At 34.6% G+C, this 23,497-nt stretch overlaps 9 protein-coding genes, 1 non-coding gene and 3 pseudogenes across 13 annotated transcripts, besides 3 other annotated features; 7 read left to right on the top strand and 6 right to left on the bottom strand.

The window, feature by feature from the left end:
• Positions 1 to 97: 97 nt before the first annotated feature.
• TVAGG3_0839990 (cilia- and flagella-associated protein 58-related family) lies at positions 98 to 3,311 on the top strand (the record flags this gene model as incomplete). The annotated part of the gene is made up of 1 exon (XM_001327274.1): positions 276 to 3,104. The coding sequence occupies one exon, from the start codon at positions 276 to 278 to the stop codon at positions 3,102 to 3,104; it is 2,829 nt and encodes a 942-aa protein (XP_001327309.1).
• Positions 3,312 to 3,405: 94 nt separating this feature from the next.
• Positions 3,406 to 3,442: a mobile genetic element.
• Positions 3,443 to 4,629: 1,187 nt separating this feature from the next.
• Positions 4,630 to 4,666: a mobile genetic element.
• A 207-nt stretch (positions 4,667 to 4,873) lies between these two features.
• TVAGG3_0840020 lies at positions 4,874 to 4,991 on the bottom strand. Its single transcript has one exon. It is a non-coding gene; the product is annotated as a tRNA-Leu (tRNA).
• A 925-nt stretch (positions 4,992 to 5,916) lies between these two features.
• TVAGG3_0840030 (attachment subunit-related family) lies at positions 5,917 to 6,984 on the bottom strand (the record flags this gene model as incomplete). Its single annotated transcript, XM_051248813.1, has 1 exon — positions 5,917 to 6,984. The coding sequence occupies one exon, from the start codon at positions 6,982 to 6,984 to the stop codon at positions 5,917 to 5,919; it is 1,068 nt and encodes a 355-aa protein (XP_051084288.1).
• Positions 6,985 to 7,694: 710 nt separating this feature from the next.
• Positions 7,695 to 23,497: part of a mobile genetic element that runs on past the window's edge.
• Positions 7,774 to 9,506, top strand: TVAGG3_0840050 (annotated as a pseudogene). Its single transcript has one exon. A coding segment is annotated over exon 1 (1,733 nt).
• TVAGG3_0840060 lies at positions 12,983 to 13,483 on the top strand (annotated as a pseudogene). Its single transcript has one exon. A coding segment is annotated over exon 1 (501 nt).
• Positions 16,047 to 16,503, bottom strand: TVAGG3_0840070 (annotated as a pseudogene). Its single transcript has one exon. A coding segment is annotated over exon 1 (457 nt).
• TVAGG3_0840080 (protein of unknown function, DUF4106 family) lies at positions 17,004 to 17,411 on the top strand (the record flags this gene model as incomplete). Its single annotated transcript, XM_051248814.1, has 1 exon — positions 17,004 to 17,411. A coding segment is annotated over one exon (408 nt), but the record flags the coding sequence as incomplete, so codon positions are not given.
• On the bottom strand, positions 17,771 to 18,163 carry TVAGG3_0840090 (organellar and viral DNA polymerase type B; the record flags this gene model as incomplete). The annotated part of the gene is made up of 1 exon (XM_051248815.1): positions 17,771 to 18,163. One exon carries the CDS (start codon positions 18,161 to 18,163, stop codon positions 17,771 to 17,773), a length of 393 nt encoding a protein of 130 aa, XP_051084290.1.
• TVAGG3_0840100 (uncharacterized protein) lies at positions 19,526 to 19,726 on the top strand (the record flags this gene model as incomplete). Its single annotated transcript, XM_051248816.1, has 1 exon — positions 19,526 to 19,726. The coding sequence occupies one exon, from the start codon at positions 19,526 to 19,528 to the stop codon at positions 19,724 to 19,726; it is 201 nt and encodes a 66-aa protein (XP_051084291.1).
• On the bottom strand, positions 19,755 to 20,333 carry TVAGG3_0840110 (uncharacterized protein; the record flags this gene model as incomplete). The annotated part of the gene is made up of 1 exon (XM_051248817.1): positions 19,755 to 20,333. One exon carries the CDS (start codon positions 20,331 to 20,333, stop codon positions 19,755 to 19,757), a length of 579 nt encoding a protein of 192 aa, XP_051084292.1.
• On the top strand, positions 21,138 to 21,662 carry TVAGG3_0840120 (uncharacterized protein; the record flags this gene model as incomplete). The annotated part of the gene is made up of 1 exon (XM_051248818.1): positions 21,138 to 21,662. One exon carries the CDS (start codon positions 21,138 to 21,140, stop codon positions 21,660 to 21,662), a length of 525 nt encoding a protein of 174 aa, XP_051084293.1.
• TVAGG3_0840130 (cytochrome B-C1 complex subunit 6, mitochondrial family) lies at positions 21,695 to 22,387 on the top strand (the record flags this gene model as incomplete). Its single annotated transcript, XM_051248819.1, has 1 exon — positions 21,695 to 22,387. One exon carries the CDS (start codon positions 21,695 to 21,697, stop codon positions 22,385 to 22,387), a length of 693 nt encoding a protein of 230 aa, XP_051084294.1.
• On the bottom strand, positions 22,437 to 22,700 carry TVAGG3_0840140 (uncharacterized protein; the record flags this gene model as incomplete). The annotated part of the gene is made up of 1 exon (XM_051248820.1): positions 22,437 to 22,700. The coding sequence occupies one exon, from the start codon at positions 22,698 to 22,700 to the stop codon at positions 22,437 to 22,439; it is 264 nt and encodes an 87-aa protein (XP_051084295.1).

Genomic DNA, 23,497 nt, shown 5'->3' on the forward strand with positions numbered 1-23,497 from the left:
TGAATTAAATACGGAAAAATATTTAAACTCATTACTCAAATTCTTGAATTTTCTAATTGCAATAATATTTTGTTTCCAATAATGCTATGATTCCTTTGTGATATCCTTTGAACTCAATAAACAGTTTGAATCAAATTTCTTAGTCAAATCTTTGTCATAAACTTGAATAGATCAAAATGTCAACTTAATAGGAGCAAATGAATAAAACTGCATGATAAAATATTCTTGAATTTTATGAACGAAATTTTTTGATAAACGTATATAATTTTTCTTGTATGAGCAGCCCGTCAAAGCCAGATGATGCTGGCGATGAAACTGTATCAATGACGGAGCTAGAAAACTCATTTGCACGTGTTATTCAAGAATTGGTGAATGATAAAAGCTTAGAAAAATTTAGAGTGGAATATGAAAAACTTCATGAAGCTTTAATAGCATCCCATGAGCATAATGAAGCACTAGTAAAGCGAGCAAGTGAATTAAATGCAGATATACTCAAAAACTCAAAACAAATCGCAAACATTATCTCAATTACTCAGCAAGACCAGAAAACAATAGGAACACTACGATCTGAATTTGAAAAAGCATGGAATATCATAGATGTTTCATCCGAAAAAGAACAAAAATCAAGAATGATCATTGTGAATCTTAAAATAGAAATCGAAAACTTATCAAAACTTGTGGCTCTTGAACGAACACAAGAAAAGATTATCGATAATACACCGATGCAAGATGTTCAAGATGATATAACAAAAATCAAAGCAGAAATTCAAAAGAATTCAGATTTATTAACACAATTACGAAATGATATTGACAACACTAAGATTGAGACATCATCGATGATAAAATCTACTAAAGAAATTGCCCCAGAAATTGAAGATTCAGAAAAAGAGATTTATGAAGGGAAGCAATCAGTTGTAGATCTAGGAGAAGAGATAACAAAGATTCAAAATGATACAACAGAATTCCAAAAAGTAATTAAGCAGCAAATGGATGAAACCGAACGTCTGAAAAACGAAATACAAACTAAAAAGCAAAACATCAACGAAATGAAGAAATTAAAGGTCAGATTAGCAGATGATTACAAGAATGATGAAGCAGATAGAACTTATCAAATTGTTGGCTTGAGGAAGACACAAAAAATGTTAGAAGCTGCACAACAAAAGACAAATGAAACTCTAAAAATTAAAGAACGTCTGGAAAAAGAAATAATCGAAAAAGAAGAAATGAAAAGGTCATTACCAGAACAAATTGTTGTATTAGATAAAGAACTGGAAGATCTTAGACATGATGATGCGGAACTCAAACGTTATAAAAAAGAATTATCACAAACAAAGGCAGAATATAGAAAAGCTGTTCTTGATAATCAACAAATTATGACAAATGCTTTGGTAGAAATCAATAGAAGTCAACTTGATATAAGAAAGAAACGTCTTGATACAGATGCTGCTGATAAAAGCGTAAGAGAATTACAAAATAAAATTGGAACTGAAGTATCTTCAAACCAATATGTTGAAGCACTCAGTAGATCAGTACAAGGAGATATAGTATCACAAAAAGCTGCAATTATGGAAAATTCAAGTGTTGCTGATAATATCCAAAAAGATATAAATGAAAATATCAATCAAACAAGAGAAAATAATCATAATATTATCTCTGTAAATCAAGTAATAGAAAGTAATCTTCAAAAGGTAGATGAGTTAAACTTAAAGTTAAATGATATACAAAATGAAACACATCAAATAAGTACATTAAAAGTTGCTGTTCATAATAATTATGTAACTTTGAAACGTCAAGTAATCAATGAAGAAAAGGCAAATGATGCAATAAGAAGTGAATTTAATACTATTAAAGCTCAAGCATTTCAACTTAAAGAAGAAATAAGGAAATTGGATGATCAAGGAGCTCGTGAACATCTTGTTTATCTTAATCTTCAAAATGAACTTGAATCAATGAACGAAGAAAAAGAACAACTCGAGAAAGTTACAGAAGAACAATATAAAAAAGTTAAAGAACTTGAAGAAGAGATTGAAAATAAAATACATATTGTTGGTCAAGGTGATATTGATGTTTCTGTCCTCAAAACAACGAATGACAAAATTAGTAGTGATATTCGAATGATAAAGAATGGTATAGCGCAGAATTTGTTGGAAATACAAGAACAACATTCCAAGATCACATCAATGACTAATGTTTTAAATCAATGTAAGAACTCTTTTGAAGAAATCATTGATAAAATAGAAGAAAGTAAAGAAACTTTGCAAAAAGCTCTTGTAAGAAGAGATAAACTCAACTATAAACTTAAGACTTGTAAAGCTCTTCAAGAAGAATACAAAAGATTATTCAAAGAACTCATTTATTATCAAGGCCTCAGTGTTGCAATCGAACAAGAACTTAGTAGTCCAATAACTGTTAACAAATGGGTTTTCCTGGAACATACAGATCCAGAAAAGGCTAATTTGTTGAGATTCAAATACAAATTAATAGATGAAATCACCGCTGCTGTGAATAAATGCAATAAATTAAGAATCACTGAGAAGAATACACGTGATAAACTAACTAAGGCAGAAACAACATTAAGAAGACTTCATTGTAACCAATATCTTGATCAAATCAATGAATTAAATCAGACTTTGAATGAAAAGCAAAAAGAATTGGATAACTTAGAAATTAAATTCGAAAACAAGAGTCCTGACGTTCTCAAAAAACAAGCAGAAATTGATACAATAAGAGATGAACTTCGATCAGAAAAAATGGAAAGAAATGTCATCAAAAAATTATTATTAACTGCCCGTGCATCGACAGCAAACAACAGAGAAAGGTTCAGACCATACAAGAGAAGACACCGTGGAGATAGTGTTTTCGGTGGTGGAGGATTCGCTCTTCCTTTGAATAACTCTGAAGCATTGCCTCTTGTTAAAGCTCCTCCACAAAATAACAACAGAGTTATACAAAGTGCAAGAAAAGAAAATTATAATTTGCCGAGATTGAACTTGAAGACTGCAACAGATTCTAAAAGAGCTTCTGCGGAAGAATATCAATATGCTGTGCGTCCTCCTTCATCAAAACCCTTGGTTCCTCGAAGTTCTCGACGCAAAAAAGAATAAGGTCAAAAAAAAGTGCGGAAATTAAAAACCGCAGTTTGAGTACTTTCTGAGAGTCTGTTTGTCAGAAAGTATACATTTGTAAACTTTCTGACACTAAAATTTTTTTTGTCCTTTCAAAGTTTTTGACAATGTCAAAAAGTATACATCGGGGCTCTCAATTTTCCTCTCAAACGGCGGTTTTTTAAAAACGCTCATTTTTTCATCGACCTTATATTGTTGAATAAATAAAAATTTGTTTGTTATTTTTAATATTAGTAAAATTCATTAATAGTAATTAGCTTTTGATGTAATTCTTATATTGTAATAAACAGAAATTCATCAAAAGTGACAGCTCTCAATTTTTTGACATTTGTAAATTCTAAATTGAATGAGAAAAATGAAATAATACTAAGCATAATACAATATTCTAGATTTAATTATAATTAGGAAAAAGTTAGTTTTGAGAGTACTTTTCATAGGCATATAGAATGAAATCTTCTGAAAAATAATATCACATAAACTCATATTATTTTCTAATATATAACTATTTTATATAAAAATCAAATTCAATGATCTTAAAAGCGAAGGATAAACCTCAAAATTTACGAATATAATGAGTGGGAATATAATGCTTATCTATCATAAAACCATATGAAATATCAATTTTTGCTTTACGCCTAATTTTTGACGACAATTAGCAAAAAATGTTAAATGTTAACACTCAGTCCATTTGAATATGAAAAATAAAATTGACTTTGATTAAATGTTTTTATTTATCATGCAATTCTTCTTGCGACCAAAGATTTGAATAAAATTTCAAAAAATAAGATAGCTTAAAAAATAATATACGGTAGTGTTTACTAATAGATGAATAGTATATAAATTCTATTAAAATGGATTTGATCCAAAAAAATATAAAACCAAAAATAATTGTTATAATTTAAATGAAGAAGTAATTTAAAACGATTTTATTTATGATCAAATTTTATATATTTTTTTGGATCAAATCCATTTTAATAGAATTTATATACTATTCATCTATTAGTAAACACTACCGTATATTATTTTTTAAGCTATCTTATTTTTTGAACTTTTATTCAAATCTTTGGTCGCAAGAAGAATTGCATGATAAATAAAAACATTTAATCAAAGTCAATTTTATTTTTCATATTCAAATGGACTGAGTGTTAACGTTTAACATTTTTTGCTAATTGTCGTCAAAAATTAGGCGTAAAGCAAAAATTGATATTTCATATGGTTTTATGATAGATAAGCATTATATTCCCACTCATTATATTCGTAAATTTTGAGGTTTATCCTTCGCTTTTAAGATCATTGAATTTGATTTTTATATAAAATAGTTATATATTAGAAAATAATATGAGTTTATGTGATATTATTTTTCAGAAGATTTCATTCTATATGCCTATGAAAAGTACTCTCAAAACTAACTTTTTCCTAATTATAATTAAATCTAGAATATTGTATTATGCTTAGTATTATTTCATTTTTCTCATTCAATTTAGAATTTACAGATGTCAAAAAATTGAGAGCTGTCACTTTTGATGAATTTCTGTTTATTACACTTTTAAGATCAATTACAAATTTGACAACTAATTCAATTTTTGAATGAAAAATGTTGATGGTTAAAAAATTCTACTTGATTGAAATTATGTCATGATTAATCTAATTTATATATAAGATTGCTGCATATGCTAGATTATTAAATATCAAAAAATATCGCTAATATACCTTCCCACACTGAAATATCAAAAAGGAAAAACCAAAAATAGGAGTTCTTGGAGTTGAACCAAGATTTCAGGATTATAAATCTGAACGTTTGATGTAAGAAATCTTACTATCAATACTAAAGATTTTATCTGCGCTCTCCCATTGAGCTAAACCCCTTTACATTTAAAATTTGTCTTCCTGCATATAGCAAGGTTTCATTTTCGTCACTTTTAGAGATTCAAACATGTAATGAGTTGTACATATTCTATTTAACAGATGCTTTATTTGAAGATATGTATTATGGCATGTTTTGATTTGATAATATTTTATTTCGAAAGATAATATTCTTTATCAAATTAATGTCTAAATGCAAAACAATTTGGAAATAGTAGATTATGATTGAATTATGCATTCTTCATCTTGAATGAAAATATATTTCATTGACAATAAGCGATATTCGTTTTTGGAATAAAAATCTCAAATGTCCATAAGCATACGAAACTTCACTATATGTATTTAAATTAAAACAAGAGATATCAAAGAATCATAATTCTCAAATAAACTGGTATAATGTCAGTAAAATGCAGGATTTAATATGGGCTGCATGTTAATGCGAAAAAACATCAAAATTGAGTTAAGCTGCGTGCCGATAAAAGTTGAAATGAGCGGATAGAAAAAGCACGTTATTTTGGATGAAATGTGTAATTGTTATAGACCGAAAATAGATTTTTTCGGTTTTCTCTTCAAATAATTGAAAGAATGATACTATTATAGGTTTATTATATTATATAGCATATAATCATGCTATAGCCGAAAATTATAAGTTTTGAGAAGATTGAATATAACACAAATAAATTTGAATGTAAGTTAAATTGCTTGTTGTTTTTAATAGGCATTTAATGAGAAATCCAATATTGCAAAATTCAAATTGAATGATTGAAAGAACAGAAAAAGTCATTCTTTTCAATTTCGAATATGTTTCATTGTATTTATAATTATACGGCAAATAAAAAAAAAAAAAAAAAAAAAAAAAAAAAGGTAGTGGGGCTTCCAGGCACTTCGTGCCCTCTAGCCCTGAAGATGTTTAGTATAAATGAAGTTTTTATTCGGTATATTCTGAATCTTGAATGTCTTGGAAATTTTCTTCTTCTTCGCTCTCTGAGGTGAGGATTTCTTCGACTTCTTCTTCGTCATCTGGTGCTACGTGTCCAGCTATAAATACTTTGTAGAGTCCATCTGGAGGTGTCTGTATTATGAATGTGGTATCGTGTAAGAATACAAACTCAACATCCTGTTTGAATTGGCAATTTGAATTAGTGAATTCTGCCAATTTTATAGGATGTCCTTTGGTAGCTTTCGGGAAGCTTGAAATACTAACTTTGCCACCGTATGGAACTCTTTCTGGTGTATCTAACGCTATAGTGGATATGACATGGAAATTGTCTTGAAATTCTGGTAAAGGTTGTATACAATATAACCGTTTTGACTGTCCTGGTTTGGTAAAAAAGTATACGTAAAAGGACCTTTGCCCATACTCATCCAATTCTTCGAGATAGTTGTAGGTATTGGGATATATGCTGACATACTCAGCAATTTTCACATTTCGCAAATAAGTTTGCATATTTTTGGGGAAAAGTCTAATAAATTGGTCGATGGCTTGTAGTGCAATTAGGTTTGCTGTAACAGGCAAGTATTGAACAAACAAGTCCACGAGAACACCTGGGTCTTTAACTTCATTTTCAACTGGTTGCAAACTATCCATAACAGACTGAAACACTTCCGAATAATCGGTGTCGTCTTGAATTCCCCATTGGTTTTTGAGTTTTTCAAGGAGTTGAAGTCTTTTTTTAGCATATTGCCTGCGAACACGTTCAGGTATGGTAGTGTTTTCTTCTGTATTTTCTGTATCTCCTGATTGAAATTGCTTCGCGAACGCGAGGTATCTCATCTGGGACCTTGTCGTCATCGATGACGCGCTTGGTTGTTCCTCTGTTGTTTCGTTTGTTTGTATGGTATTTTCTTGAGTAGATTGTCTTGAATTGTTGGACAATTGGTTTGCAATTGGAGAAGACTGTAAAACTTGTCCTGTTGTGTCTGGTACAACTGTATCTGTTGTTTCGTTTGTTTGTATGGTATTTTCTTGAGTAGATTGTCTTGAATTGTTGGACAATTGGTTTGCAATTGGAGAAGACTGTAAAACTTGTCCTGTTGTGTCTGGTACAACTGTATCTGTTGTTTCGTTTGTTTGTATGGTATTTTCTTGAGTAGAATGTCTTGAATTGTTGGACAATTTGTTTGCAATTGTATGAGGAAGTTGCTTTGGTATTATAGGAGGTTGTAAGGGTTTTGAGAATGGTGAGACATAAGTTGTAGGAACTTTAACTGCAGAGGTAGTCGACGAATTGTTTGCAATTGTATGAGGAAGTTGCTTTGGTATTATAGGAGGTTGTAAGGGTTTTGAGAATGGTGAGACATAAGTTGTAGGAACTTTAACTGCAGAGGTAGTCGACGAATTGTTTGCAATTGTATGAGGAAGTTGCTTTGGTATTATAGGAGGTTGTAAGGGTTTTGAGAATGGTGAGACATAAGTTGTAGGAACTTTAACTGCAGAGGTAGTCGACGAATTGTTTGCGACACTTTTTCTTCCTTCCATTAGACAAAAATAAACTGTTTTTTTCGGACCACTCATAGAAAAGTTTGAGATGAACCGTTTTCGTCAACGGTAACCCCCTCTATTTTTTTATTTTATTTAATAGTTACCGTTGGAAAACCGTTCCATCTCAAATATTGAATGAACTATAAACGTTTTTTGTTTTCTATATATGCTTTTTTGTCCAACGGTAAAACTTTTTGCACAACGGTTTTTGAGAGTCATCGCCGTTGACCGAGTAGTTTTTTGTGCTGAACAAAAAGTGTCATATAAACATCTGTCAAAAACCGCTTTTTAACTTCACTTAAAATGCCACGTAAGCTACGTAAGAATATACGTAAGAGGAAGAGAGCATTGAAACATCCAATAGTAAAACTGACACCACAACAACAGTTGCAACAACAAATGCTGAATGACCCCACTATGTTGCAACAAATGTCAAGCAATCCTATGCTTTTTAAACCGAGTTCTTGGTGCACAGAGTGGAGGTTTTAAGAGCGGCACTTTTAGCGAAAATGGCAGGCTATGGTGGAGCTGCAGACGGAACAGCATATAACCCTCAAAGTCAAATGAATTTGAGTTCACTCAAAAATCAAATAGCAGATGTCAAAAAGTCAAACATAGACATACAGAAGCAAATAAGTGAAAACGAAAAGAAACTAGAATATGACAGACACACAAAGAAACTCAATGAGTTAAACGTAGAGAAAAAGAAGAAAGAAGAACAACTGAAAGAACTAAGTACAGAGGAATATGCGAAAAAAGTGTCAGAAAAAGCAGCAGAAGTAGCAAAAATGGAACAAGATGTCATAAATTTGAAAAAACCATACTACTCAATATAAAATACTGAAAGATGAAGAGATAAAACAAAAAGCCCTGAAGACATATATGGATAGCGATGAGTATAAAAAGGAAGTTGAAGCAAATGTAAAGGCAGAAAAACTTTTACAGTTGCAAAACCAAACCGTACAGTATGAAAACTTAGCACAAGAAAGTAAAAATAACGACGCGGCTATGCAAAAGGCAATGAAAAGCGCAGAATATATAAAAGCCAACAATGACTGGTTAGATGCCCAAGCCAACGCTAAAGCAGCCCAACTCATAGGGTCAATAAGGCAAAATACAAGCGGATGAAGATAGTTCAAATGAAGCTTTAACAAATGCTGACTTTAAGAACGCTTTCGAAGCTCTTCATAGTAAGGTGAAACAAGTGAACGACTTCTCATCTGGAAAGAAACTGAAGTCTGAAGGTTTCGACAAAGAGTTAAAAGAAGTAGCACAAAATATGACGAAAATAACAGATGCAGCAACGAGACAGGCAGTTCAAAGTGCCTATGACGCCGTTAGAGCAACTGTTGTGGAAAGTCAAGAAAAAAGAGTTACAACAGACCAAAACAGACCTAGTAAATGCTTTCTTAAAAACGAAAAGTCAGGTAGGACACTATGCTGCAGATGGAACATATGTGCCAGCTGGTGGAACTTATATACCACCAAACCCTCCAAGAGAAGCACCTGCACCAGGACTACCTAAAACATTTACATCGTCACATGGACACAGACACAGGCATGCACAAACAACCAGCACAACAACCACCTCCACAACCAGCACAACAACCAACACAACAACCAGCACAGCAACCAACAGTTCAAAAACCCTGCACAACAACAACCACAAACAGAGCAAGGACATAAAAGAAGTAGAGAACAAGGAAACCAAGAATTCTTAAAAATGCTTAAAGAAGAGTGTGGTTTCCCAGATACTGTTGACTTTAGTGACAGATATAAAGAAGCTATTGGAAAGTTCAAGGATGGAAATACTGACCCGAACCTATTTAGCTTTATGGCTCAGCACCAAACGGATATAATCTCAAACCTGGAAAATACAAGCTCGCTAAGGGATATGATTTAATAGCATATCATCCAAATGACATGGATGAATTTACTCCGAGATATTTGATGTCAGAGCTAAATGACAATTCAACTTTCGTCATGAAACGCGTAAAAAATAGAGACGGAACGAAAGAACAAAAGCTTATGAATGCGGATGACGTAGATAGGGAAATTGTTGAAAACGGTCTCGGAATATATGAAATGCCAGCAGATAGGTACAAGAAACTCCACAGGAAGAAGTTCAGATACAACCAGACATGGAAGAAATAGTTCAGCAACAACAGCTGAAGAGCCTGAAGGAAACGAACAAGTCCTCCTTTGGAAACTAACTTCACAGAACTAGATGAAGATTTGGAACAGCCGAAAAATCTTGACCCTCAACAAGAGTATGCGGAGAATATGGAATCTTTCCAAGAGTCTAAAAAAAATTCGGCTGACATAGTAGAAGAATATCGAAAAATGTTTGCCGACATACAAAAGACTCCAACACCAGATGAAAATATTCAGCATAGAATGGAAGTACTGAAAGAAAATGTACACAAATACAACAACCCTTTTTACTTACGAGCATTTAACGTTCAATCTTCGGATGAACTCGGTGAAAATAAAAGGTTAAATTTCAAGAAAACATATAGAAATGAAACATTGTTTAAAGTTCATTCAGAACCTAACCAAGATGGAAACAAACCTACTTTTGTTTCTGCAGACGATGGAACTACAATGAGATGGGGTCATAAAGCTAATCCAGATAGGTGGTTCATAAACTTACAACCACAATTCCAAGAAGTTGTAGACGCAATGGAAGTCAATGGTGAACCAGATATAGCTGGTATTTTCAGCGCGGCTTTAATGCCATTGAAAGATATGAAACATGCAGATATTTTGGACCAGTATGAAATGAACATGGCTGATGGAAATATAACACCTGACGTTCTAGAACATTTATCTCAAAGAACTACACAGAACCATAAGATGGTATATTTGGTGAAGAGTTTAGAAAGAAAGTTAGGAGATAGAAGGAAGAGAACCTATTGTACATGACCTTGCAAACGAAAGTTTACAAAATGTCATAAAAACTTACTTTGCAGACGATGAATCGAGAAGGGATGAATATTTAAGAAAACTCAAATGGACAGTACCAAATGAAATGTTAGTATTGAAAAACATGTTCCTTGACAAAATAAAACCAACTACAGAAATAAACGACGCAAGACTGAAAGATTGGGTAAAAGCTTTCCCATTCACAAAGGATATTGTTGGTAACATGGAAAGAAAACCAGAATGGCTACAAAAACATATATTTGGAAACGAGCTTATTCCATATGGACAAGCACTGTTTGAAGAGCTTGAACCAGAAACTCAGGAAAGAGTCATGCAAACAATACGCAAAGACTCAAATACAGACTATGACAAACTCTTTCTAGGATATAGGTTACCTGAGATGGGCGACCAGAGCCAAAAGGCAAAAAGGACATGGGAAATTGCAACATACTAGATGAACATAATGCAAAGATGCAACAACTTCAAGCAGAGGGCAATGAAGGAAAAAGAAGAGTTAAAAACTCAGTCAGGAAGAAAGTAAAGCTTGGTCCACGTGGGTTCTATTATGACATATAAATCCAACTATTCTATATTTTTACTCATATGAAATGTACGCCGCTCAGAATATAACGCCAACAGTTTTGGATGCTATGAATGGAAATGTTTCCGAATGGTATAACGAATGCGACAATGCCATTAGAAGGTCAGAAATAGTTCCTGGAACTTACGAATATACAACTGCTGTTTCTTATGGAAACGTAGGTGAGTTTGGAGAAGGTTCTTCAACAACAGTAGATATTGCTTGCGACAGGTTTCATATAATTTCTATTGACAACTCTTTCTTATACGTGGAACAAGACATTGAAATAAAACCTTCTGCCAAGTTGTCTGACAAGAAAGGTTGCAATGGAATTTTCTATGTCGGATACCAATATGCTCCAGAAGTTTTCATGGGATATAAGATATATTCTAACTCTGACTTAGTTCAAACAGTAACATGGGCAAACTATGAATGGTTCGCTTTGAGAAACTCAGTACAACCACAAGCTAGAGAACAAACAGACCAGTATGCAACTATTGAGAAAATAAGAAGACTTGACCCTAACGTTCCAGGAGTTTATGTTAACCTTTCTGGTTCAGATGGAAATGCTGCACTAAAGTAAAACTGAAACTTAGAGTTCCTTTGTCATCTTTCCTCATCTTCAGGTTTTTAAGATACTTGCCAAACTGGGCAGGAAAAATTTCTATTGAACTTACTCCAAGCAAAAATAACTTAGTCATTGCACCAACACAAGACCCATTCACTCTTACAGACGTAAAGGGAGCAAATCAAACGTCATTCGCCGAATTTTGCAAAGACAAAGTTGACTTAGACTTTGGTTTCTCAAACCTCAACACTGAAGTAAACTATTATTTCAATGCTGCTGGAACTGCTTGGGACCCAGTTAGTTCACATGCGAACAGTTTGAATGCAAGAGAATAGAAAGCAGACTTGCAGTCTATATGTTGGACCCAGATATTTCAAATGCTTTAGCTGCCAAATATATTGCAGTTCCACTTATGTTCCCTATACACCAAATATCTGTCAAAGACTTTGCAGGTGAAGTTGGAAACCAAATGGACCCAGGTGCAAGAACAGATATTGCTTTAACAACTGCAATGAAACATGCAGATACTATGTTTGTACTGTTCAGACGAACTATAAATGACTATTCTTGTTTCTACAACCCTGGTATTAAATATCATATAAACATAGATGGCAAATATTATCCAAGAGAAGAATATTCTACAGTTGAGGATATGAGGTCATACAACTTGACATTAGATGCTATGAACTTTAACAACAACTTCACAACAACCATTAACCCTGAAATGCAAAGTTCTATTATGCCATATGTGAAAGTATGGACTCATACAGGAGGTCAAAAAACTCAATATACAAATGGAGACCGTTCAAACTTTTGGCTTGGCATTCCATTTGCTGACTCAGAAGACTTTATGGGTGGTATTTCAACTGTTGGTACAGTTCAAATACAATATACTGGTGACAGAGACGGTCCATATGAACTGAGAGCAAAGAAGTTTACAAAACCAATAGCACTTTTCACGGAAGATGCTCTTTTGAAGATTCGTTCGATGAAACCTGCTGGGGCTCCTCAGATTGGCATAACGACAGCTTCCATCGAGCAGATTTTGGCAGCAGGTCAGTAAGTTGTTCTTGAACTGACTTCTCTCCGTCAAATATTGACAGTACGCCAGTTTTGACATAAAATTGTATTATAAACTTTACCTTTAGAAATATCTGTAAGTTTTGTTGTTATATTTTTGTCTGCTTCAAGAACTTTCACCATTTCAGTTATACCAACTTTCTTTGCTTTATGAAAAATTTTGGTTCAGCAAATATTGCTATTCTATAACATTTACCATTGTTTGTATAAAGAACTATTCTGTCAATGTATTTGTATTGTTTGTGTGTGTAAACTTTGTTCTGCTTCAATTCGAAGAGATACTCGAATACGTCCATCTTTTTATTCTAAGTAAAATGTCATTTCCGAAAAATAGAAGCGTGAGTGTTTCAAAAGGTTTAATGGCGGTGGCAGATGTGAAGTTAAATTCACCAACTCAAACAAACAGTCAAAGTGTTGTTGTCAATGTCAAAGAAGAGATGTTGAAGTGGGGAAACCATACGAAGACGAAGATGGTATAACAATAGTTCCTGTAAAAGAACAACCAACATACCCTGAAGTTAGCAGAGACTTAAGTTCTGTTGCAGATATTCGAAACGACTACCAACAACTTAAAGACAAACTTAAAACTCAGGAGAAGATTTGTCAAGCTTTGGGTATAATGTTAAACTTGGTCGAACACAACCCTGTAAAAGTGAACTCATATGTCATTGCACCTCATGAAGTTTTGAAAGAACTATTGAAACTTTTGACAGAGGCAGACGATATAAACATCAAAGAAATAGAACCCGACGTTAGTTGCTGTGGTGTTTCATATAATGTCATTGACAAGATATACGTTATGAAAGGGGTGAAACGTTGAACTTAAAATATAGTTTCCCAGACGTTATAAAAATATTTGACGACCACAACATTTCATTAAATTTATTTGCTAAGTAAATGGCAGAAGACATAATGGTTTATACTATTACGACTAAAAACCCTGAGTCATATAATTCTATAACAACAAACTTACAAAGTCCTCAAGGACGATATTGTAAACTAACCTTAAACACAATGACGACTAAAGCCTGTTTTGCTCTTTTGACACCAGAAGACTTTATTGTTGTGAATGGTAAAAAATACTCCTTTGAAGATACTTACTCAGATATACCACCAACAGGTTTTGTTGACTTATTTAATACTTTAAGACGGTGTAACATGTGCTGCAACTAGAGCAGGTTTCATTATGTTTGGATGTCCGACTGAGTTTACTATAAACGATATGAGCTATAATACAAAACTTATTTCTGGTTTTTACTACCAACAGTTTCCTATAACAGGAAAAGGTGTCATACAAGGAATGTCTATTCCATTGACATTAAGCACACCAATTCTTATATATTGTTTCAAACTTAGGTTCAAAGTGTTATTCGAATGTCGACAGAAACTATTATGACCAAAAGATACTTATGCGTATAAACAATACTTTCTCTGCTGGTTTGCCTATTGTTCATTCGAATGCAGAATTTTCAACCTTAGTGAACTCAAACACTTTGGCAAGTATAACGTTGACATTAGTTGACGCAAACTTTGTTCCTGTAAAACTTTTATGTCCTATGTATTTGTCAATGACGGCAGAAAGTTTCGAATTGGAAGATGCAACTGGTGAAAGTATTGTATTACAAGAACAACTTCAACAACAAATAGCTCAAGAACAACAAATGCAACAAATGGAACAACAAAGTCAAGAATAAAAAAATAATATTTTTTTTATTTTTATAAAAATGTACAGAATAGATGTTTCAGATTTTTATGACTTCCAAGCATTCAGAAATATGTGTCCATTTCGAGACTATAACAAAGCAGTCGAGAATTTGAAACGTTTAGTCATTTATGTCGACTCTGCCCCAGAATGTTATGTATGAAAGAATGGGATGTGTCTTTAACAAACCTAAAGCGACAATAGTTTCAGAACAAGAATGTAGACAGAAACTTAAGAAAATAAAAGTCGTACAAGTTGGTATGAAGATGTTAGATGCTTGGGATATCTTATTGTCAAAGTTAGAAGATTTTTCAGTTCGTGGTATAAAGTTCTATACACCATCTCCAAACTTCTATTCTATCTTCACTGGATATAAATATGAACAAGTAGAATGGAAAGAAAATGTTATAGAAGCTTGGTTAGACCATGTCAAAGAAATTATATGCAATGGAAACGAAAGAGTCTATGAGTATATCTTATGTTGGTTTGCAAACATCTTACAACATCCAAGTGCTAAAAATGAAACTGCTCTCATCATAATTGGAAAACAAGGAACAGGTAAGAACACTTTCTTTACAGATATCTTATGCAAACTGTTAGAGGCTATTCGAACCCGAATATGACAAACTTAGAAAACATCTGCGGTAAATTTAACTCTTCAATAGAGAATATGAAACTTATAGTATGTAACGAACTTCAAAGTATAGATACAACAAAGGTTTTAAACTCAGATGCTTTGAAGAGTCTTATAACAGACAAAGTTGGAGTTGTTGAAAGAAAGTATAAAGACCAAAGAGTTTGTGAAAATGTTGCAAACTTCATTATGGTTTCAAACAATGTTGTTCCGATGAAGTTAGAAAGTTCTGACAGAAGATATGTAGTTGTCAGAACGTCAGATTCTCATATGCAAGATACAGAATATTTTGACGACTTAGCAGAAACTTTGACATCTGACTTTTACAACCACTTGTTCTCATATTTCATGACATTAGATATTTCTAAGTTCAATCCAAGACAAATTCCACATAGAAGAGACAAACATTGTTAGAAGCAAACAAGAGTGTATATGAACTGTTCATAGATGAACTGACTTTGTGTCATTAGATGAAAGGTCATTGTACGATTCATATAAACAATATTGTCAAGAATATGGTTATATGGCAGCGTCTAAACGAACATTCTTGGCAAATGTCAAAAATCTTTTAGATGTTCAGAACGGCGTATATACAAAGAAAAATTTTTCTGAGTAAATTTTAAAAAAAATATTTTTTTATCCGATAGAAAAGATGGCAAAATTCATCTCAGTAAATAAGTACATGACAGAAGTCAAAATAAGTTAGCTCCATTCGCATATTTGAATGTTTACTTCTACAATTTTGAAAAGTCTACATTTGACAAAATTTGGAACATTGCACCAGTTAAGTTTGCTGTTGTTAGAAAAAGTGGTGCAACTTTTGAAGACTTAGACATAGAAGGTTTGTTAGCAGTCAAAGAAAATTTTGACAGAAAGTTCTCAAAACTCGAAGAAGGCAAAGCATACAAACTTGTTATACCTTATGAACCAAAGAAAGCAGACGACTATGAATATTATGAGTCTAAGATAGTTGAAGTTCAAGGTAAATTGGGTAAAAAGATTTTAGAGTCTAAGCCAGTGTTTGCTCCTAAAGAGGAAGAGAACATTGACATTGACCCAGAAATGTTCTAAAAATAAAATTTTATTTTTACATGTCAAATTTCTTTTTCTCTGGAACTGGTTCAGGTTCTTTTTTCTCTTCTTCTACTTTCTTTTCTTTCTTCTCTCTCTTCTTCTTCTTCTTCTGGTGGAGTTATGTCAAATTTCTCCGAACCATATTTCTGTAAAAGTTCTTTGTCCTTTAATAGCTCTTCTATTCTGTTTTCTATTTCATCTTCAAGAACAGCGCATGTGCCTTCTTTGCATTCTAAGAACTTTTGTTGGACTTCATCTTTCCAATCGGCGTCATCTCTGTCAACAAGTCTGTCATTGACAAATTTTAAGACTGCTCTGCTTAATGTTTTATGGTTCTTGTCATATTCCCAGAAACAGAACTTTAGAACAAATTCACCTTTCTTGTTTACACTATGTAAGATTTTATGGTCGACAGATGTTTTGCTGTCGAAAAGCTTGTCTCGAATATAGATAGCGAAATCGCTAGACATTTTCTAAAAGATAAAATTTTTAATTTTTCTAAAAATATGTTAGAAAAAAAGTTTGCTGACATTGACAAGAAATTTGAGAATGTTTTAAACAAGAACAAGAGGAAGTTGGAAAATGCTCAGATAAAACCCATACATGACAAGTTCTATTTGCTCAGAATGGTATAACAGGTCTAATTGCACCGCCTGGGTCGGGTAAGACTTTCACTTATCTTAAAATGGCTGCACAACAACAAGAACTAGATGAGAAGAACCCATTCTATGAGTTAGTTAGTCATTTGTAGTACTTCTGGTCAATTTGACCAAACCGTCAATTCGTTCAAAGATATTAAAAAAGTCTAAGTTAGTATGTAAAAGACTCTGAGTTGTTAGATTGGATAAAGAAGTACCAAAGAAGAGTTTTGAAGTACAATGCTATAAATGAGTATGTCAATTCGAAGTTTAAAGACCCAAATGAGGAAATGCAGAGAATATTAGAGAAGAAACACTTCAGAAACAAACAGAAAGAGATAGAATACATTTCGAAGAAATTGCAATCTTACGATTGGAAGACTTACCCTCATAGATGTCTTCTTATTTTAGATGACTTTGCTTCTCATCCTTTGTTAAAGAACAGAGAACAAGATATGTGTCGAATTCTTAAGAAGCTCAGACACTTTAACATCTCAGTTGTCATTTGTGTACAGACAGCAAAGAGTTTAAGTAAGGATGTTAAAAGAATACTTACTGATATCATACTTTTCCCTGGATTGTCCGAAGACGATTTCATGGAACTTATGAAAGAGTCCATGGCAGGTAAGTTTGACAGACATGAACTATGGGAGAAGTACAAAGTCATACAAGACCCTCATACTTCTTTCAGAATTCATATCTACGCAAACAAAGTTCAAATTGTAAAAAGTCAAGCTTGAAAAATAAAGAGTTTTGGCGACCAGGGTTTTTTCACTACTCGCTGTTCTTCTCTCGGTTTTCCGAGGGAAGCAAGCATATGAGGAAATTCATGATTTTTGTTGCTGAATTCAATAAAAATATATTTTAGGTGAAGAGGTGAGATTTCACCTCTTTTTTCACCTGTTTTTTCACCTCAGTTATTTTATAAGCGTTTCACATGGTAAACGTTATTTTTTAAATTTTGTGAAAACTCAACGGTTTGACACAAGCCCTAAAAATTATTTTACTCAGAATTTTGTTGCTGAATTCAATAAAAATATATTTTAGGTGAAGAGGTGAGATTTCACCTCTTTTTTCACCTCTTTTTTCACCTGTTATTTTATAAGCGTTTTACATGAATTGTATGATGTATATTTGAAATCCTAAACAATTTCGTAGCTTCTATTTCTTCTGTCAGTACATCGAATGTTTTAACGATACCGAAAGTTTCTTTATACTTCTTCTTGACGTCAGATAGAAGGAAATCTTCTGCTGTTGGATAGTTTTTATTAAGAAATGTCAACATATCCATTTTATCTTCTGCTGGCTTTTCTGCTTCTTTCTTTAAGTCTGCATAGTCGTTTCGCATTCTTTCTATCTCTTTGACTGAGTAGTTATATTTCCTCATTGCTGCTTTACATTTTGAACATTGCGGGTTCATTTTTGCGTTATATTCTGAAACCTTACCTGCTAAAACAACTAAGGCGTCAATTGCTCTCTTCATCTCGAACATAGCGGGTCTTATTTGTTCGTTCCATACCTTACCCCTACTATCTTTATCTCTTATTTCCCAAACACATTTTGCAACTAATGAAACAAAGTTGTCGTAGGTCTTAAATTCTTCGGATTTGTAAAGGTCAGAGATGTTCTTATATAACATGTCGCAATCTTTGTCCATAACTTTATGGTTGCAATGAAAACCAAGGAATTCATAATTTACCTTTCGTATGAACTTCTTTATTTCTACTGAGTCAGTAACTTTAACTTCAATTTCGTCGAATTCAGGAATAGTGAGTTTTTGTTGTTGGATTTCAGGCAATTTGGGTAAATGGTCAATAATGTCCTGCATTTCATAAAGATACTGTTCATTTGTTTCATCTTTCGCACTACAGTCTAAATTACTTGTTAAAAGTTCTTGCTTTATCTTCTGGATTTTTGTTTCGAAAGTATATGAAGAAGGAATGAAGTTTTTCATCTCTACCAACATAGATGTTGGATTCATAACTAACGAGTTTGGTGCTGTAGTTGTTTGAACTGTTGTTGTGCCGATTGTTGAAATCATATTTTTTATACAAAATAAAAAAATAAATAAAATAAAAAATAAAACTAACTTTATTTTTTATTTCGGGAAAATTCATGAGGTGAAAAAACAGGTGAAAAAAGAGGTGAAATCTCACCTCTTCACCTAAACATTATTTTTGTCTGATTTACGCTCATTACGATGAAGTTTCGACAAAACATTTACGTTCATGTTTGACAAAACATTTACGATGAAATCATGAAAATTCATGAGGTGAAAAAACAGGTGAAAAAAGAGGTGAAATCTCACCTCTTCACCTAAACATTATTTTTGCTGAATTCAGCAACAAAGTTCAAATTGTAAAAAGTCAAGCTTGAAAAATCTAAGTGTTTAGTCTTAGTAAGATGGTAGCTTCTTAAAGCATATGCCGTCCTTGAGTTTTAGGTACGTGAAGAGAAGTACAATGAATTCAATTACGAGTACAATTGCAATGACAACTAAGGCAACTATTTTTGTCTTTTGCCAGCAAGGGTACTTCTTCTCTTCCAATGGTTCGGCAGAACTATACTCACTCATGAGAAATGCCAAAACGGTTTAATAGAAAAAGTGTCATTTTTTTCATGTCCGAAGACTCGAAGGTGCAACACTTCCAAAATACCGACGAACTCAGAAGAGCAGCATGGCAGTATGTTCTTGACAACTTCTTTGAGTTCTCCAGGAACACCTTGGAAAATGCTGAAGAACTCCGACACAGAGAATTTGGAGAAATTGCACTCCAATACTACCTTGACAAACAAAGGGTAAACAAAGGGTAAAATAAGACTAAAAACTTAACGTTTAAAAAGTGACATTTTTATGAGCTCCGAGTCACCGAGAAAACTTGGTCAGATGTTAGCAGCTTACTTCCCCGAGGAGGATGGAAGCGTTACATACGTAAGGTTCAAAAACAACGAACCTGGAATTGCGTACCAAATTCGCAATTACATGACCATGGAAGAGTACGAAAGGTTCCTACAAGAGAAACCAGCTCTAAACAACTCAGAAAAGAAAGAATAAAAAGTTTAACTCGTAATTGTTTATTTTTTTACTTGTATGGGCAAGCTGCAAGAATGAAGTCGACTATCTCAGTCTTTGTCTTGACCAGTTGGACTGCTCTTGCGAGTACGTCTGTTTTGCGGTCTCCAGCTGGTGTCTGACCTTCGTAATTGCGCATGTTCTTGAGAGCTCCAGTTGTAAATGATTGTAAGATGAAGAGTCTCTCAGACTGCTTGAGGTAGTCTTCACGGTCACGAACCGAATCTGTGGTACGAGTCGAATCGGTCGATTTGAGGGAAGAGACTGAAAGCCTGTCGTCTTCCATAGGGGCAGTAGCATAATCTTTGCGTAAGCGGTTCAGACCTTCCTCGAACTCTTGGTCTCTCTTGGATTGAGATTGGAATTGTGGGGCAGGGTTTTGCATAAACATCCAAGGGTTGGGGAAGTAAGGCATAGGCTGAGGAGGAGGGTAGTTCGGGAAGCCTTGTGGTAGGTAGTAACCTTGAGGTGGAAATTGGTAGTAATTTGGTGGAGGGACTTGCTGGAACTGAGGTTGCTGAGGTGCAGGGGCTGGTGCTTTAGGTTCCTCTGGTTTGGGAATCGGCTCGGTTGGTGGGACGTCGGACATTCGTTTGTGGCTTAACCGTCGGACCACAACGATAAAAATCTCTGCTCCTAGCAGTACTGCTACTGACAGTAGCAGTACTTTTACTGACAGTAGCAGTACTTTTTCTGACAGTAGCAGTACTTTTTCTGACAGTAGCAGTACTTTTACTGACAGTAGCAGTACTTTATCGTCGAAAACCCTCTCAAATTTTCCTTTTTACTGCTCCTAGCAGTACTTTTACTGCTCCTAGCAGTACTGCTACTGACAGTAGCAGTACTTTTTCTGACAGTAGCAGTACTTTTACTGACAGTAGCAGTACTTTTACTGACAGTAGCAGTACTTTTTCTGACAGTAGCAATGGTCGAGGTCGAACCGACCGACGAGGCAATTTACCTAATTGAAATTAACGAGCTTGTTAAAGACTTCCTCAGGCAGAATGTAAAAGGCAAGCTTGTTAACTGTTGGATAACGGGAAGGGCTGCCTTGAATCTCGAGACTTCGACTGGAATTCCAATTCAAATACCAGACGGGACAGCCTACGACGACATAAAGCAAGCAAAGAAAGAAGCTCTTCTCAAGTTCTTTGCCAAGCGTCCTTGGATACAACTTCCAACCAGAGAGAACCCTTTCCCAAGAATGAGCCAAATTCTCAAGGGTCTCCTTCACTTCTCGGGTCAGCCGTTCTACATAACCTGTGAAGGCGACATCCAACCAGTTCAGTAAACCTTAACGTTTAGAGTAAAAACATTTTTTTTCATTTTTTGAATGAAGCAAGTTAAATTCGTCCCACACCAATCTCAATGGACCGATGAAGAGTTTCAAGCTATGGTTGAAGGCGTTGAGAACGACATAGACGGCGAACTTGAAGGAGCTCAAATCACAATTGCAACCAAAATTGCAGAAGTCAAGGAACAGATAGCTCCACTTAAAGCTACCAAAGCTACTCTTGACCTCATGGATAGTTACCGTTTAGATGTCAAGAGTGGAATAAGACATTTAAAATTAAAACTTCTAAACTACGAAGCTATACTCCAAAAGTTAGCAGAAATGAGAAGACTTTACCAGAGCTACTTACATGTAAGGGACTTACCTTCAAGCAATCCGACCAAAGATGAATTTTCTGACATTGTCCCAATTTTGTCCGAAAGTCAGCTCAGATGTTTTGAACTGCTCCCAACATATCCAGAATATGAACGTTTGCCTGAACTCTTCCGCAATCTCAAAAAACGTTTTTTGGTTCTCATGTTCGAAACTTTTATCGGAAGAGACAACAAACGTTCAGAAGAAGAACAAGATATTATTTTAAACTTGTTGTATGACTTAACCGTCATAACAAGCTTTTTGAAGTAAAACCGTCATTCTCAAACCACTTCATTTTTTCGATGTCCGAACAAGCACCGAAGCCGAACACAATGGCAGATGTCCTTTCAATGTTGCCAGACAAGCGCCCAGTTCAAATTCAAATTTTGAATTTGAAAGCTCATCTGACAAACACCGTTAAGACTCTCCAAAGTAGTCTTATGGAAGAGATGACCAAGCTCAAAGCCGATGTCCTCATGAACCAAGCTTCCAATGAGAAATGCCTGAATGATTTGACGGAAACCTTGCGCAATTACGAGAGAGAGAACCGAGACCTTGCCAGACTCATCTACCGTTTCTTCGAAGAGATAGACGCCATCTGGAAGGTACTCGGAAAGGACAGAACATGCAACACCGTAATTCGTGAACACAGAATTGAAGAAGGAATTGTCGAGGAAGAAGAGGAAGAAGAGGAAGAAGATGAAGAAGAGAAACACGAAGAAGAGGAAGTTTGGGCAACCCTTGTTGCCGATGACGCTTACGAAATTTCCCAACCCTACCCATACCAAATCCGCAACAAGGAGACAGGCAAGGTTCTTACCCCAGTCCTCAACAACTTGGGACACTTGAACCTTAACCTTCGGAATCGCGGTTCAATCTCCATGGGCAAGCTTGTCGCAATTCAATGGGTTCCAAATCCAGACAAGAAGACGAGGGTCAGACACATTGACGGTGACAAGCTCAACAACCGTAAGGAGAACCTCGAGTGGTTCTAAGAGTAAAAAAAATTTATTTTAGGGGGAAACCCCAAGTAAATTTAGGTGTTTATTTGGATAAGTATGTTAAATTAATGAGAATTTGGACAAGTAGTTCCTGACCCCTGAATTGGACTCTTTCGTCATCCCAGTTGCGTAGGAGGTCGTCCCAGAGGAGTTGGTAGAATTGCCAATCCAAGGACGATTTGTCCTCCCAGGCATTGAGGATGTACTGCTCGTAGAGTTTCATGACCTCTGCCTTGCACCAGACACCCTCTCCCTTGGAACGTAAGGCTTCTTCGAAGTGCTCGAATGCGATTGGCTGCGTGACCATCTGAAATGACACTTTTTGTCCGTTTGGTCAATGTTCGTGTCTCGTGCCATAGTCGACGAAAATACAGACAAACAGGTTATATATGAGTTTGAGACCAAGAATGGTGTAACTCGACCTGTCCGATTCAAATTCGAATAAAAATTTTTTATTTCATGCAATGTTTAACTATTTCACCATCTTCTTTAACACCCCAGTACTTCCTTTTCGATATTACATGAACTTCGGTGAAAATTTTGTCCAATTTGAATTGACCCATCTTTTCACCGACCATGCCCATTTCAATGAGTTTGTTGTACCCTTCTTCGTTCGTCATGAGTGCGTCAATGTTCTCATAGTAAACCTTCACTTTGGATTTGACTTCGGAGAAGAATTTGTTGTAGTTGTCAAGGACTGCCTTTGCGAACTGAGGGTAGGACCAATGTTCGACAATAGGTTTTAATGTGGTTACTAAGCCACTTTGACCTTGAGTGAATTCGTACTTCAAAACAAAAGGAGAAAACCTTTCAACAAAGTTGTCGACCTTCTCATAATGTTTACTCTTCATCTCTTGAGGTTTCTTAATGGAATATCCCCATGTCGAATTCATAAGCAATTTGAGTGTCATTGCAAGTTTGGGGTTTGAAGCTTTCCTAATATCATACAGTTGTTGTATGACTTTTCCAACTGTATAGTTCCTTCCTGGGAACTCACCATCTTCGTTTGGAATTCCAGTTGGAATATATTGGACGAACCTCATGTACGCAGCGTTAAGGTCGACATAGTATATCTTTCATCTGAGTCGAACTTGTCGCAACCAA

The sequence above is a fragment of the Trichomonas vaginalis genome, chromosome VI (genome assembly GCF_026262505.1).
Source record: "Trichomonas vaginalis G3 chromosome VI, whole genome shotgun sequence".
Classification (NCBI taxonomy): Eukaryota; Parabasalia; order Trichomonadida; family Trichomonadidae; genus Trichomonas; species Trichomonas vaginalis.